Genomic DNA, 13,407 nt, shown 5'->3' with positions numbered 1-13,407 from the left:
TTATTATATTAAAACTAAACCAAAAACTGAAAGTGTGAATGACTATTATAATAAAATGAATTAGGAATAAATAAATAAATAAATAGATGCAGACTATATAACGTAATTAAATTTTATTATCTAAAAAAATACAATTCCAGAGAGCAGGTTTAGTCTAATAATATTATTATTACTATACAGTTAAATAATGTGGGATTATTTTTCCAGATTAATGGTTAATAGTATTTATAGTGAAAGTCACACCTTTTTTTCCTTCCCTCGCTTGTGCTGCCCCCTGGTGGGCTGACTTTGCATACCATGGTTAAAAACTGTCTCTGACACTAATATAAATCACAATAAAGCTAAACGTTTCCAAAGAGTAAATACTAAACTAAAACAAACAACCTCAGTCTAAACTAAAAACAGAAAAAAATATATAAGAACAGAAAAAAATTACAGACTATGATAGCTGCAGTAGAGAGACAGGAAAGACTTTTAGTGTGAAAAACAGCCACACTGTCTCAGCAGGTCATGACCCTGGCCCTCATGTTATGATTGTCTTATCTCAAAGGTAAGATGCACTTTTGGTTTCAGTTAACCACAAGGTGCAGCAGTTGTGGAGCTATAGATGCGTTGGTGACTCATAGGTAACCCAGTCAAGTGTTTCTAACGGTTATTCACCAAGCTGTGAAAAAAGTTATTTACATCCAGGAATTACAAGCTACTTCTTCCTCTCACACACTAAATGTGCTCTCTCAGCTCATTGCTTTAAACAGCTAATGAACAAGGACACAACTCTAGCTCATGGACACCTGCACCCCACACACTCACTCACGCTTAGCCATGCCATATGGAGCCAAACAGCATCAAGTGTCATACCTGCACCACTCAGCACACACCCAGCCAACAGTACCTTTGTTTCTGTTTCTGCACCACGATATCATCCCACCATCTCTCCTCTCCTGCTCAGGTAATTTCAAAGCAGAATGTCTCCATCCATGACACACTCGATGAGACATCTTTAAGGCATCTTGAAGTACAACCCTGTCAACTCACAGCCCCCCTCTCTCTTTCTAGTATAAAGCATCCACTCAGTCCTCGTCTCCTAGACTGAAGAGATGCTTGTGAATTTTTAATGGCCCTATTATGCTTGTGTGTGCGCGAGTGAATGGGGTCCATTGGCTGGGAGTCCACACTTTCTGAAAGACAAATGGTCAGCTTGCTTTGGAGCGTTGGATACAGCTATACAAACAATTCGGCTGCAAGGAGGCAGTATGGGAGGGGGAGCTCAGAGGGGACATCCCCATCAGCTACTGTGCACCTGAAGGATTCATGTGACAAAAACATTTTAAAGTCACAGCTGGCCTTTTGTGATAGTCTTTATCACTGTTAGTTAGACCTTTGTAGGATTCCCATTTATTTGGGACCACCACTACGCCTTTCTACTTAAAAGGGAGTTGCCTGTGGCTTTAGTGCAAATCTAATTTGACACATATGAAGGGGAAAGACTTGCCTTTTCTCACCCTTGACCTTAAGCTTATGATGATGTAGGCATGCAGTTTGGTTCATACATTTTTGGACAATGACAATTTTTGTTATTTTGGCCTACTTCTCGACTTTTCAAAGAAGAGCTTTGAAGAAATGTGGAGAACTATTCCTGAAGACTGAGGTGGTCACATCAAATACTGACTTTCAAGTTTGTTAGAATTGTTGAAACACTGTTTTTGCCCTATATACTCCATTTACACTTATGTGTGTGCATAAATTACTGCAGCCATTTTACCCAGAAAATATGAAACTATTCAAAAAATAAAGGGTGGTTTGAGGTTTTTGGATAGTACTATTGCTTGCTACATAGCTTGAATTGCTTAATAATGCACTTAAACTGAAAACTATTAATTCTTTAAAAATAAATGGTATGAAGTCCAAAACACAATCATAATTACAACAGAAATATGAGTAAAAGCAGAAAGTAGAATAAAATAGAACCGCTAGTGCTGCTACAAGTTTGTTTACTCGGCTTATAAATTCAAAGGCATCATTGCTCTGACAATGGAAAAAGTTCACATGGCAAAACAAATTCATTAAAAATAATTGCATGTTCACATAATGAACTTTTGAGCCTCATTCTGCTGGATGGTCTCTTCCTGCTAAAAGGGAGTTCTTCCTTCCCACCACAGCTGAATGTCACTCATTAGGATTTTCTGATTGTTGGCGTTCTCTTTACAAATCACCTTGAGACGACTTTTGTGGTGAACCTGTGCTATGCAAATACAATTTAACTGGATTATTATTGCTATAAATGACCAAATTCAAAGTCAGACAATAAAATGCCAAAAAGTAATCTTTACTTTGACAAAAGAAGTGTAACAAAAAAATATATATATATATAATAATAATAATAATAAAGGACACAAAAACATACATGTTTGCATGCGCCTCAATCTAAGATTGAGATAAGGCTACAAATAAAACACACATAAAAAGACTGGAAATGTTGTATGGACTTTATTCTATCCATGTTCTCTCTGAATCAATGCATCTTGTGTTCTCTTTATCTTAATCAAAAGGTAAAATGCACCATTTTCTGTCCTTATCCAATTCTTGTAAGGTCTTTGATTCACTGCCTCTCTTAATTTCCATATACAAAATAAGGATGGTGGGTATTATTTTGTTTTTATTCTCTACTATACAGTTTATTTTTTCCTCCTCTCCTGGCGAGTTCCTCCTCTGTCCAAACAGAAGCTTTTCTTCTTCTTTTCTTTTACTTCTTAACAATTTGGATGACATCCTCGTGCTCCATGATGTGCGTTAGGCCCACTCTCTGAGGGCTGTACTTGGTACTGGTTCCCTAAAAGACCGAGAGACAACACATTTTAGTTCCCCTTCAATCAAAGGGCTTCATGTTCAAGTGTAAACTGTATATTTATTTGCCTTCTCTGCTCTATGTTTCAAAATGAGAATTTTGCTTTACATCTCTAGTAGAAAGAAAGTGTCTGTTCTAAATGCCCTGTGACCAGGACGTCAGCAGACTATGTTTACTCTAGTCAAGAGTACAATTGTACAGAGTTAGCTCAAACGGTTCATAGGACAAGCAGAAAATGTGTCTCTGAAGATTGTTGACCCTGGAAACTTGAACTTACCCAAACCAGGGCATATTTGAACTGGCTGGCTAAAGTTCTGTGGATTCGATGACACTGCAAGTATTTAAAGACAAAAATTAGACTGTGCACATACAGTGGGGCAAAAAAGTATTTAGTCAGCCACCGATTGTGCAAGTTCCCCCACCTAAAATGATGACAGAGGTCAGTAATTTGCACCAGAGGTACACTTCAACTGTGAGAGACAGAATGTGAAAAAAAAATCCATGAATCCACATGGTAGGATTTGTAAAGAATTTATTCGTAAATCAGGGTGGAAAATAAGTATTTGGTCAATAACAAAAATACAACTCAATACTTTGTAACATAACCTTTGTTGGCAATAACAGAGGTCAAACGTTTACTATAGGTCTTTACCAGGTTTGCACACACAGTAGCTGGTATTTTGGCCCATTCCTCCATGCAGATCTTCTCGAGAGCAGTGATGTTTTGGGGCTGTCGCCGAGCAACACGGACTTTCAACTCCCACCACAGATTTTCTATGGGGTTGAGGTCTGGAGACTGGCTAGGCCACTCCAGGACTTTCAAATGCTTCTTACGGAGCCACTCCTTTGTTGCCCGGGCGGTGTGTTTTGGATCATTGTCATGTTGGAAGACCCAGCCTCGTTTCATCTTCAAAGTTCTCACTGATGGAAGGAGGTTTTGGCTCAAAATCTCACGATACATGGCCCCATTCATTCTGTCCTTAACACGGATCAGTCGTCCTGTCCCCTTGGCAGAAAAACAGCCCCATAGCATGATGTTTCCACCCCCATGCTTCACAGTAGGTATGGTGTTCTTGGGATGCAACTCAGTATTCTTCTTCCTCCAAACACGACGAGTTGAGTTTATACCAAAAAGTTCTACTTTGGTTTCATCTGACCACATGACATTCTCCCAATCCTCTGCTGTATCATCCATGTGCTCTCTGGCAAACTTCAGACGGGCCTGGACATGCACTGGCTTCAGCAGCGGAACACGTCTGGCACTGCGGGATTTGATTCCCTGCCGTTGTAGTGTGTTACTGATGGTGACCTTTGTTACTTTGGTCCCAGCTCTCTGCAGGTCATTCACCAGGTCCCCCCGTGTGGTTCTGGGATCTTTGCTCACCGTTCTCATGATCATTTTGACCCCACGGGATGAGATCTTGCGTGGAGCCCCAGATCGAGGGAGATTATCAGTGGTCTTGTATGTCTTCCATTTTCTGATGATTGCTCCCACAGTTGATTTTTTCACACCAAGCTGCTTGCCTATTGTAGATTCACTCTTCCCAGTCTGGTGCAGGTCTACAATACTTTTCCTGGTGTCCTTCGAAAGCTCTTTGGTCTTGGCCATGGCGGAGTTTGGAGTCTGACTGTTTGAGGCTGTGGACAGGTGTCTTTTATACAGATGATGAGTTCAAACAGGTGCCATTCATACAGGTAACGAGTGGGGGACAGAAAAGCTTCTTACAGAAGACGTTACAGGTCTGTGAGAGCCAGAGATTTTCCTTGTTTGAGGTGACCAAATACTTATTTTCCACCCTAATTTACGAATAAATTCTTTACAAATCCTACCATGTGGATTCATGGATTTTTTTTTCACATTCTGTCTCTCACAGTTGAAGTGTACCTCTGGTGCAAATTACTGACCTCTGTCATCATTTTAAGTGGGGGAACTTGCACAATCGGTGGCTGACTAAATACTTTTTTGCCCCACTGTACACATAGTTTGCTTCTAACTTATTATGCGTGTAAAAGCATCTGACTTGAAAATGCGCTTTCCTTACCACATGTTCTACACTTGCTCCTCTTCTCATGATGATGGCATCATTAAAGTCAGGGCGCTCTAACAGAGAAAGCAGAAAAGGGTAAATTAATTTAGATCTAGTGTATATTCATCCATGTAAGACAAAAGTCTCACAAATGACTAAGAGAAAAATACATGTGTGCACATGTGGATACCTCCTCTTTTCTTTGTATAAATGCAGATCAGAGCCAGATATTCCCACAACCTTTCCAGAAGGTAATCCAGATTCAGCTTCATCCCACAACTGAAACATACAGTCAGAAAAATAGGATACTTTTACCTCCTTCATACAAACAGAAAAGGTGTGAAGTGACTGCTCTCATTTGAGAAAAAAAAAAAAAAAAACAAACTCTGTGAATCCCTCCAACCTTCTAATTAAGCTGAAAATGGGACCAAAGAGGCAAAATAAAGGAATTCCTTCTGTGCTGCTGCAACTACACGAGAATGAGTGAATCACAATTATAAGTTGCATTGTTTTACTTAAGCCAGCAGGTTTTATGTGTCTGTTTCTTGTATTTTAAAAGTGACTAAAGAAACTGGACTGTGCACATACAAAGTTTTTATATAATATAAAAATGTCATATCGCAATATCATTGCTATAGCAACGTCATGTGTTTAGATTCCCAGGCATGTCCCCCATGATTACAATTACTTAGTAATAAGGCACTTAAAGGGAGCTATTTCAGAGACCTTCAACTAGTCAAAATACTTTTTAAAGGTAAACAAAGGAGACGACGAGTGCCACTGGAGCCCACACAAGCTTAGCTTCATGTGGATAGAAGTTACTAACACAACTTAAGCTGCTTTAGAGTTCACATTTGCATCATGCTTTATATTATATTACATTATATCCATTATATCATGGATATAATGCTGCTGCTGGCACTCAAATTAGGTGGTGTCATCAGTGGCAGCTCACTGGAAAAGGAGGATGGAAAATATCCTTCATTTAATGACACGAACAAACACTGGTTCCTGCAAACATCAATAAAACGTTGCATTTTTTTCCCCCCTTCATTGTCGGAAATTGTGAGCGTTATTGCAAAGTTTCTTAAAATATCATGATTTGATTTGGACTCTACTCTGGAGCCAGTTAGCTAACTTACATTGATTGATTGATTGATTGGCAATTTATTTCAACATGTGAACAACAACATTATGGTGTTTATTTCTTGTGAACCTGTGGAAAGATATCTGACCTGATGACAACACTGTGAGGTCTGCGTGCTAGGCGGTCCACTTCCTCAATGGAGATTTGATCCACCTTATTGTACACCTGTGAAAACACACACACACACACACACACACACACACACACACACACAAAGTCAAAGTTCAAGAGATTTGCCCAATATCTCAAAATTATTTCCCTTTTGTTATGAGTCAAAACACAGAAAATCATCTCAAATCTCTCTAAAATGACAAGGAAGCTTCTAAATAAGTCCAAGGCTTTAACTGACTCACATATAGACAAGGCATGTAAACTCTGTTCCCAACAATGACGTCAATGAACTCGTCTGGTGTGCAATCCTCCCTGAAGAGAACCTCTGCATTAAAGATTTCTGAGGAGCAGAATTAAAGGAATAACCAGACACTTCTGCAGCCTACTCACAAATTATGTCACAGAAATGCTAACTGGGCTAAATGTACATCAAAGAGATCAACGAAGGATACTATATTCATGAAGTATGAGCTGAACGAGCTTCTCCGAGCACTGGGTGAGAGGAACTGTGGAGTTGAAGGAGAGGCCGCCACCTTTCTTGGGCTACAGGGGAAGGAAAAAAAGCACATTTGCGCTGAAATTAATGTTTGTTTTCCAGCTTCAAAAATACCAGTGATACATAACGTGGTCATTTGTGGTATATCGTGATGTCTGTAGCTAAAAGCAGAATCGCACATCACAAAGAATCACTTAGAGGAAAACATCAAATCACTGCTTTGTGCATATAGGGTATTATTAGTATAGTTATTCAGACTTTTGCAGAGGAGAGACAGTGGCTATACTGGACAAAGGATGCTGAATATGGAGCTGCAAGGCAGGAGGCAAAGAGGAAAACCTGAGAGGAGACTCAAGTGAAGGAGGACATGTAGAGAGTTGGTATGACAGAGGAGGATGCTAAAGACAGGGTTAGATGGAGGCAGATGATCTGCTGTGAACTCCAAAAGGACCAGCTGTACAATAATAAAAAGATTATTATAGTTAAAGTATAGTTAGAGTTATTCGGTGTTAATAATATCTCAGTTCAATTAGGTAACTCAAAGATAACTCTGCCGTCCAGGATGTTTGATATTTGCACCGTCTCAGACAGTCAACTCTATTTATTTAATGTGCACCATGAAAGATTAACTCCGGTAACTCAAACTGGCAGGAATTTAGAACAGATGTATTGATAAAAATATAAATATCTGCAAATGTTTAGTGTATTGATAATGTATTGCAAGAGTCAGGGAAAGAGCAGACTGCTGTGTTGATATTTTGCTAAACCCCTTCAGTAGTTATTGCCACCATCAAATCAACATTTACATATAGAGAACAAACAGCCAAATGGCTGTTAGTGGATGCTGTTTACAATCTTCTTATTTCAGTTATTCCAACTGTGAGACAAAAAAAAGACAAATATACACACTGTACCTTGAAATAAATATTGGGTTTTGTTCTGTTGAGTCTGATGCCCACTGACTCCAACTCCTTTTCAAGAAGTGCCCTAAAAACAAACAAAAAACCAAACAAAGAATATGTTTGGATAAGAATTCTAAATAAACACTTGTGTGTCCCTGAAACTCCATCCAAGCTCTCCAAACTCACAAACCTCTGAACATCTCCTTTGGTGGCATCCAACATCATGACGACAACATCTGCCGTCCTGGCAACAGCGATCACCTGTCGACCTCTACCCTTGCCTATAAGAAGTATAAAAGTTAGAGATCAGCTTAACACAACAACTACAAATTAAGGTCTTTTATTCATGTTTTTTTCCACAGTTTTTAGAAGCACTTACTTCCACAGGTATGATTTGGTTTTCCCTTTCCCCACAATATTAAACACAGCAACAAATACATGTAAAATCATATTCATCTGTTTATAAATAATTCTAACCACAACTATAAAAACCACACCCTTATACCTAAATATTAAAGTCTCTGTACACTTTAAATTTAAAGCGACAAAATATAAAAATATAAATCCTAAGTGTACCTTGAGCAGCACCCTCAATGATTCCCGGCAGATCTAGCAGCTGGATGTTGGCCCCTTTATACTGAGGGAAAACAGAGTAGAAGAGTTTCAAGATACAGCGCTTAACACACTGTATGTGTCAAAATATTTTTAATGTAGATGTGTGTACCTCTATGACACCAGGTATGCAGGTGAGGGTTGTAAACTCATAGGAAGCAGCTTCACTTTCCGTTGATGTCATCAAGCTAAGGAAGGTGGACTGCAGAACACAGCAGAGAATGAAAGTGTCAACGTTAGTCAAAGATGGTGTTTTAGTATGTTACGCAGCCTTTTGACATGTTTGTAGTGTTACAAAGGCAAAGTGAGTCCTTCTCTCTCACATGAAACACTGTGTACTCCAGAGTTCTTCTGTTACTTGCTTCAGCCACCAAAATGCGCCAAGCCTTACACGTGAATTATACTTCTGCATCAGATCTATGCCATAAAAGAAACCCCATTCTAACCCTATGCTGCAACCTTCTACATAACCTGATGTTCACCTGCAGGGGCAGCAGGTGACCCTGACACCCTCCTCCAGCTTATCTAAGGAAACACTGAGGCCTTCCCAAGCCAGCTGAAAGATGGGCCTCAGACGACCTCCCATGCCTGAAACACATCACCTACGTATGGTCCAGGAGGCAACCCAGTCAGATGCCTGAACCATCTGTCCAGAGCTTGTGGCCACAGTGGAGGATCAGAACACGAGCTGGTAAATCAACAGCTTTACTTTCACGATCAGCTCTCTCTTCACCACAACCGACTACCAGTCTGTTATAGTACTGATGCAGCACCAATTAAACTGTCAATCTCTCGCCCCACTATTCCCTTACTTATTAGCAAGACCCTGAAATTCCCACTTGTCCCAGCTTTGGAGTGAGCACTCCACATTTTTCTGGTAGAGAACCATGGCCTTGGACCTGGAAATGCTAATTCTTTTTTCCATCGCCTTGTACTCGGCTGCAAAGCTCCCTAAACAAGCTCGAGGTTGCTGCTCAATGAAGCCAAAGAATATCATCATCCAGCAGAGACGAGATTCTGAGACCACCAACTAGCTATGCCTATGAATTCTGTCCATATAAATCACAAAGACTCCCCTTAACACTAATTTAAACAACAAATAAGAGTTATGGCATGCAACTAAATTTTATTTTGGCCTCAGCTTTGTCATAAGGGCTAAGCAATCAGAACAAACTGGACTGAAGGGTTTTTTAAAGAGACAGGACTTAAAGCTAAGCCCTTCAGAGGGTGACAAGAGGTGTTGCTACAAAGTACAAGCAAACATTAATGCTCAAAATTACCCTTTTTAAAGCCTTTAAAAGTTATTCCAGAAAAAATTCCAAAATAAATTAGGATCCAGCAAATGATCAGAATAAGGCATGCTTCAAGGAAACCTGAACATACTAAAATTTACCCTGCTTTCTCGTGGTAGGATTATGGAAAAATAAAGACATTATTAGAGGAAGACAAGCACAAACTCCTTTATCTTCTACGTCCAGACCAGGAAACACAACCCACCGTCCACCATGTTGACATACCTTACCCACAGAGGGGAAACCGATGAGAGCGACACGGGCATCTCCTGATTTCATGACATCGAACCCCTCCCCTTTGGCCCCTGCTGACTTGGAGGGCTCCAGAAGTTGAGCTCTGTATTTGGCTAGCTTGGCTTTGAGCAAACCCAGATGGTACTCAGTGGCTGGAAGTAAGAGTGAATGGAAAGGGGGGATAATGGAGCTGTTAATGCTGCAATTAAAATAACAACAATACAGTTGTTTTTAGATTGTACTTAACATATGCATAAACAAAATGTGGAAATAAGACTAAATATTGATTCGTCTTGAGGTATAATGCAACACTCATAGCTGACAAACACACACAGCTGGGTACAAGTTGGTCCATTGTGGCGCTAACAGTTAGCGCTGCGACTTCTCCCTCTCACCTTTGTTTTTCTGTGTTCGAGAAATTTCTTTCTCTATTTCCGCGATTTTCTCCAGGATTCCCATGGCTGAAGTTCAGACAGGTGTCAACGCTTACACTGTTAAAAAAATCAGCAAATAAAAAAAAAAAAGAAACGTGTCACTCCAGAGTTGTTAGCTTTGTTAGCCGCCCGGCTAACCGGGCAACTAGTAACACTTTAACAGTTGAGAAACAAAAACAGAGAGTGAGGATATGATAAAGCAAGCGAGCACCCGAATACAACACGGGTAATGTCAACAGCTTAAATTATTGAAATATTGTAGAAAATTACACTTTAGCAGAGGATACACTCAACAGCATGCACAGTTAACCGACATCACCAACCGGAACACGGTCCGTTCCAGTGAAATGTCCGGGAGGAAACAAGAAAACTCGGGGAAACTTTTACCGCGTGTGTCGATGTCGTTACATCAGTCGGGGAAGTGACCGCTTGTGACCATGACACTGTCGCCACGGTAGAGGAAATATTAAAGAGCAATTACCCGTCCACTAAGAGGCATTTGCATTTTAAACAGCTATACGTCCATGCCTGTCAAGTGTTCAGTTAGCGGTATTAGCTTATACGTAAAGTAAGCATGGCTGCGCCCACGGGACCGAGAGGATCACAGGTGCCCTCTGCGTTTGAAGGATTCCCCTTTCCAATGGCTAGCAGACCACCGGAGGACAGCTCCGGTAAAGAGCAGGAGCAGACCGGGGATGTGAAAAAGAAGCCATGCAGGGCTTGTACGGACTTTAAATCGTGGATAAAGATGCAGAAGAAGCAGGCGACAACTGCTAGTGGTGGTACCGCACAGGTGACACAATGGAGTCAGGCTGGAAACTTGACAAATTACTTCGACGGTGTAAAGTTTATGATGTCGTAACATTGTGATTCACTGTTTAAAGATTTGGTTGTGATGGCAGCCAGCAAACTGGAGAGATATCAATATGTATTTGTGATAACCAAACAACCATAAATCATTCATTCAGACGGGGCAGCAGGCCACTAGTCTCTCTTGAATTCATCAGGTGACTGTCTGTGTTGATCCTGCAGGAGACAAAAGCTGCAGATTCAGAGCCACAAGATCCCCAGTGTCCGCTGGACAGGGAAGAGCTGGGCCGCAGCACTTGGTCCTTTCTGCACACTATGGCCGCGTATTACCCGGATCATCCATCTACCACTCAGCAGCAAGAGATGGGGCAGTTCATCAACATTTTCTCCAAGTTCTTCCCATGTGATGAATGTGCACAAGACCTCAGGGACAGGTCAGAACCACACGAGTGCTGCCAGATTTAATGTACAGGGCTGAAAGTCACATATCGGCACTTGCGCACATCTTCACACATAAAGGATCTTAGAAATGATTCGGCATATTTTACTCTTTTATTTACCACCCTCACACTTTCAGATGCTTTAGGATGAAATGCCACGATCACCAAACCACATTTCCTCTCCACAGATTGAAAACCAATCAGCCAGACACTAGCAGCCGCCACGCTCTTTCTCAGTGGTTCTGTCGTCTTCACAACAACATCAACGTCAGGTTGGGGAAGCCTGAGTTTGACTGTTCCCGTGTGGATGAGAGGTGGAGAGATGGATGGAAAGATGGCTCCTGTGATTGAGTGATTGTGCTGAGAGAGATTTGAAGACTCGAGTAAACCCCGTCGTCGGTATAAAACACCACTAAACTGAGCTCATGTTTGAGTGTTGGGTTTTTCTGGTTTTGTTTTAATATAGTATAATTAATCTATTAATAAAATTAAAGATTACATAATAGTTTTCCTCAGTGTTTCTTGAGTTCAGATCCTTTCAGTTCAGTTTTATTTGTAAAGCACTGAAACATAAAAACAGTTTTCTGCAATATTATAGAGAGAAACTCAAAACACTAAACTCAAGATTCTGGGTTATATTATAATCCTCTCCTTGTTGGAAGTGCTTAACCAGGTATGACTCTCACTTGACCATTAGAGCAAAGACACCTGTGTATTGGTTCGTTATCACCAACCTTCAGTGCTGTGGAAACATATCGAGTCATCATTTCTTTATATTTTGCTTCCCAAGAGCCAGATTTTCTTGTAATTTTTCAAAGTGGTCCTAAGCAATAGTTCTCCAGGCTTTCTGAAAGTCTTTCAAAGTTTATCTTTGGACATCCAAAGTAAAGCTGGGAATGTCCTTCAAGAAACCTGGAGAACTATTAATGAAGACTACTCAAAGCAGGGGTGGGTAACTCCAGGCCTCAAGGGTCGGTGTCCTGCAGGTTTTAGATCTCACCCTGGGTTAACACACCTGAATCAGATGATTAGTTCATTACCAGGCCTCTGGAGAACTTCAAGACATGTTGAGGAGGTAATTTAGCCATTTAAATTGTCTGTGTTGGATCAAGGATACATCTAAAACCTTCAGGACACTGGACCTTGAGGCCTGGAGTTCCCCCACCCCTTACCCACAGAAAAGACAAGAAAGCTGCCTAAGAGAGTTCAGACTGTGTTGAAGAATAAAGGCAGTCATAGGAAATATTAACTTTCATTTTGTCTTGTATACTATATTTTCATGTATTTTTGCATGTTTCAGTATATCACTGCACCTATTTCCCATTTTCCCAGCAAAATATAGAGAAATGAAGAGTCAAGACTTTTGTTAAAGTACTGTAAATTTTGGACCAGTAAAATTTCTAAATTTCTGTCATTTCATTTTTTACTATACACTATGCAGTGTTTTGTCTGCTGGTCTGACAAAGTAATCACTCAACAGAAATCACTAGACTGTGTAAACGTGTGACAGAAATGTGTCTGTTTTCCAGAGGGAATAAAACATGTCTAATCAAAATGATTGCATTTGTGAAAATTTAAGCACACTGACTCAAAAGACTACATAAAAGCTCTTATTTTGAAGAGTTCTTATATTTGTTTTACTGATCATATAATTTTTTCTCTATTTATGCCATATTCTCCTGCCATATCTTGTCTAGAATTATTTCCTTTATAACCCTAGTGTCATCACACATTCAGTTTATTTCCTCAAACATAGACTATTAAACTACAAAAAACATTAGTGACTTCTAGTGGTGTCAGCCATAAATGCACCTCATTGTATAAATCAACACATCTACTGCTTCAGTGGCCTTTCTCAGAACACGTTACATAAAACAATTCACTGAATATTAAAAATGGCACATTTGTTTTTCTCCAGGTGTAATAATATAATATTTTTTAGTATTCACAATGCACTGGTTGTACAGCCAAGTTGCATTTATTTAATTTATGTAGTATTTATTGAATCACAAACCACGTGTCCTCAGGCAGTGTACATAAATTTACCAGGAATGACT

At 40.1% G+C, this 13,407-nt stretch overlaps 2 protein-coding genes across 3 annotated transcripts; one reads left to right on the top strand and one right to left on the bottom strand.

Annotated features, from left to right (window-relative positions):
• Positions 1 to 2,472: 2,472 nt before the first annotated feature.
• drg2 (developmentally regulated GTP binding protein 2) lies at positions 2,473 to 10,481 on the bottom strand. Its single transcript, XM_085403372.1, has 14 exons — positions 10,371 to 10,481; positions 10,062 to 10,157; positions 9,658 to 9,818; positions 8,253 to 8,342; positions 8,105 to 8,165; positions 7,719 to 7,809; positions 7,541 to 7,613; positions 6,583 to 6,673; positions 6,373 to 6,470; positions 6,108 to 6,184; positions 5,063 to 5,151; positions 4,888 to 4,946; positions 3,123 to 3,176; positions 2,473 to 2,830 (listed from the first exon to the last, which is right to left on the bottom strand). The coding sequence occupies exons 2-14, from the start codon at positions 10,123 to 10,125 to the stop codon at positions 2,744 to 2,746; spliced, it is 1,095 nt and encodes a 364-aa protein (XP_085259498.1). The 5' UTR covers positions 10,126 to 10,157; positions 10,371 to 10,481; the 3' UTR covers positions 2,473 to 2,743.
• Positions 10,482 to 10,493: 12 nt separating this feature from the next.
• gfer (growth factor, augmenter of liver regeneration (ERV1 homolog, S. cerevisiae)) lies at positions 10,494 to 12,908 on the top strand. 2 transcript variants are annotated; one of them, XM_085403375.1, is made up of 3 exons: positions 10,494 to 10,941; positions 11,133 to 11,344; positions 11,539 to 12,908. In XM_085403375.1, the coding sequence occupies exons 1-3, from the start codon at positions 10,675 to 10,677 to the stop codon at positions 11,699 to 11,701; spliced, it is 642 nt and encodes a 213-aa protein (XP_085259501.1). In that variant the 5' UTR covers positions 10,494 to 10,674; the 3' UTR covers positions 11,702 to 12,908. The 2 variants fall into 2 exon arrangements, with proteins under 2 accessions (XP_085259501.1, XP_085259502.1); XM_085403376.1 differs by having other exon boundaries at positions 10,498 to 10,893.
• The last annotated feature ends 499 nt before the right edge of the window (positions 12,909 to 13,407 follow it).

This window comes from Rhamphochromis longiceps, linkage group LG4 (assembly GCF_057381845.1).
Source record: "Rhamphochromis longiceps isolate RC_006_pf linkage group LG4, R_longiceps_female_GT1.1, whole genome shotgun sequence".
NCBI lineage: Eukaryota > Metazoa > Chordata > Actinopteri > Cichliformes > Cichlidae > Rhamphochromis > Rhamphochromis longiceps.
Note: the sequence above shows the minus strand (reverse complement) of the source record. Positions and strands in the feature narration are given on the sequence as shown.

Excerpts from the sequence above, each read along its gene's own strand:
- drg2 (XM_085403372.1), bottom strand. The coding sequence starts at position 10,125 with ATGGGAATCCTGGAGAAAATCGCGGAAATAGAGAAAGAAATTTCTCGA. Across the intron at positions 9,819-10,061 it reads TCGAACACAGAAAAACAAAG|CCACTGAGTACCATCTGGGT; the intron begins GTGAGAGGGAGA and ends TCTTACTTCCAG. Across the intron at positions 6,185-6,372 it reads TTTACATGCCTTGTCTATAT|GTGTACAATAAGGTGGATCA; the intron begins GTGAGTCAGTTA and ends GTGTTTTCACAG.
- gfer (XM_085403375.1), top strand. The coding sequence starts at position 10,675 with ATGGCTGCGCCCACGGGACCGAGAGGATCACAGGTGCCCTCTGCGTTT. Across the intron at positions 10,942-11,132 it reads TGACAAATTACTTCGACGGT|GAGACAAAAGCTGCAGATTC; the intron begins GTAAAGTTTATG and ends TTGATCCTGCAG. Across the intron at positions 11,345-11,538 it reads GCACAAGACCTCAGGGACAG|ATTGAAAACCAATCAGCCAG; the intron begins GTCAGAACCACA and ends TCCTCTCCACAG.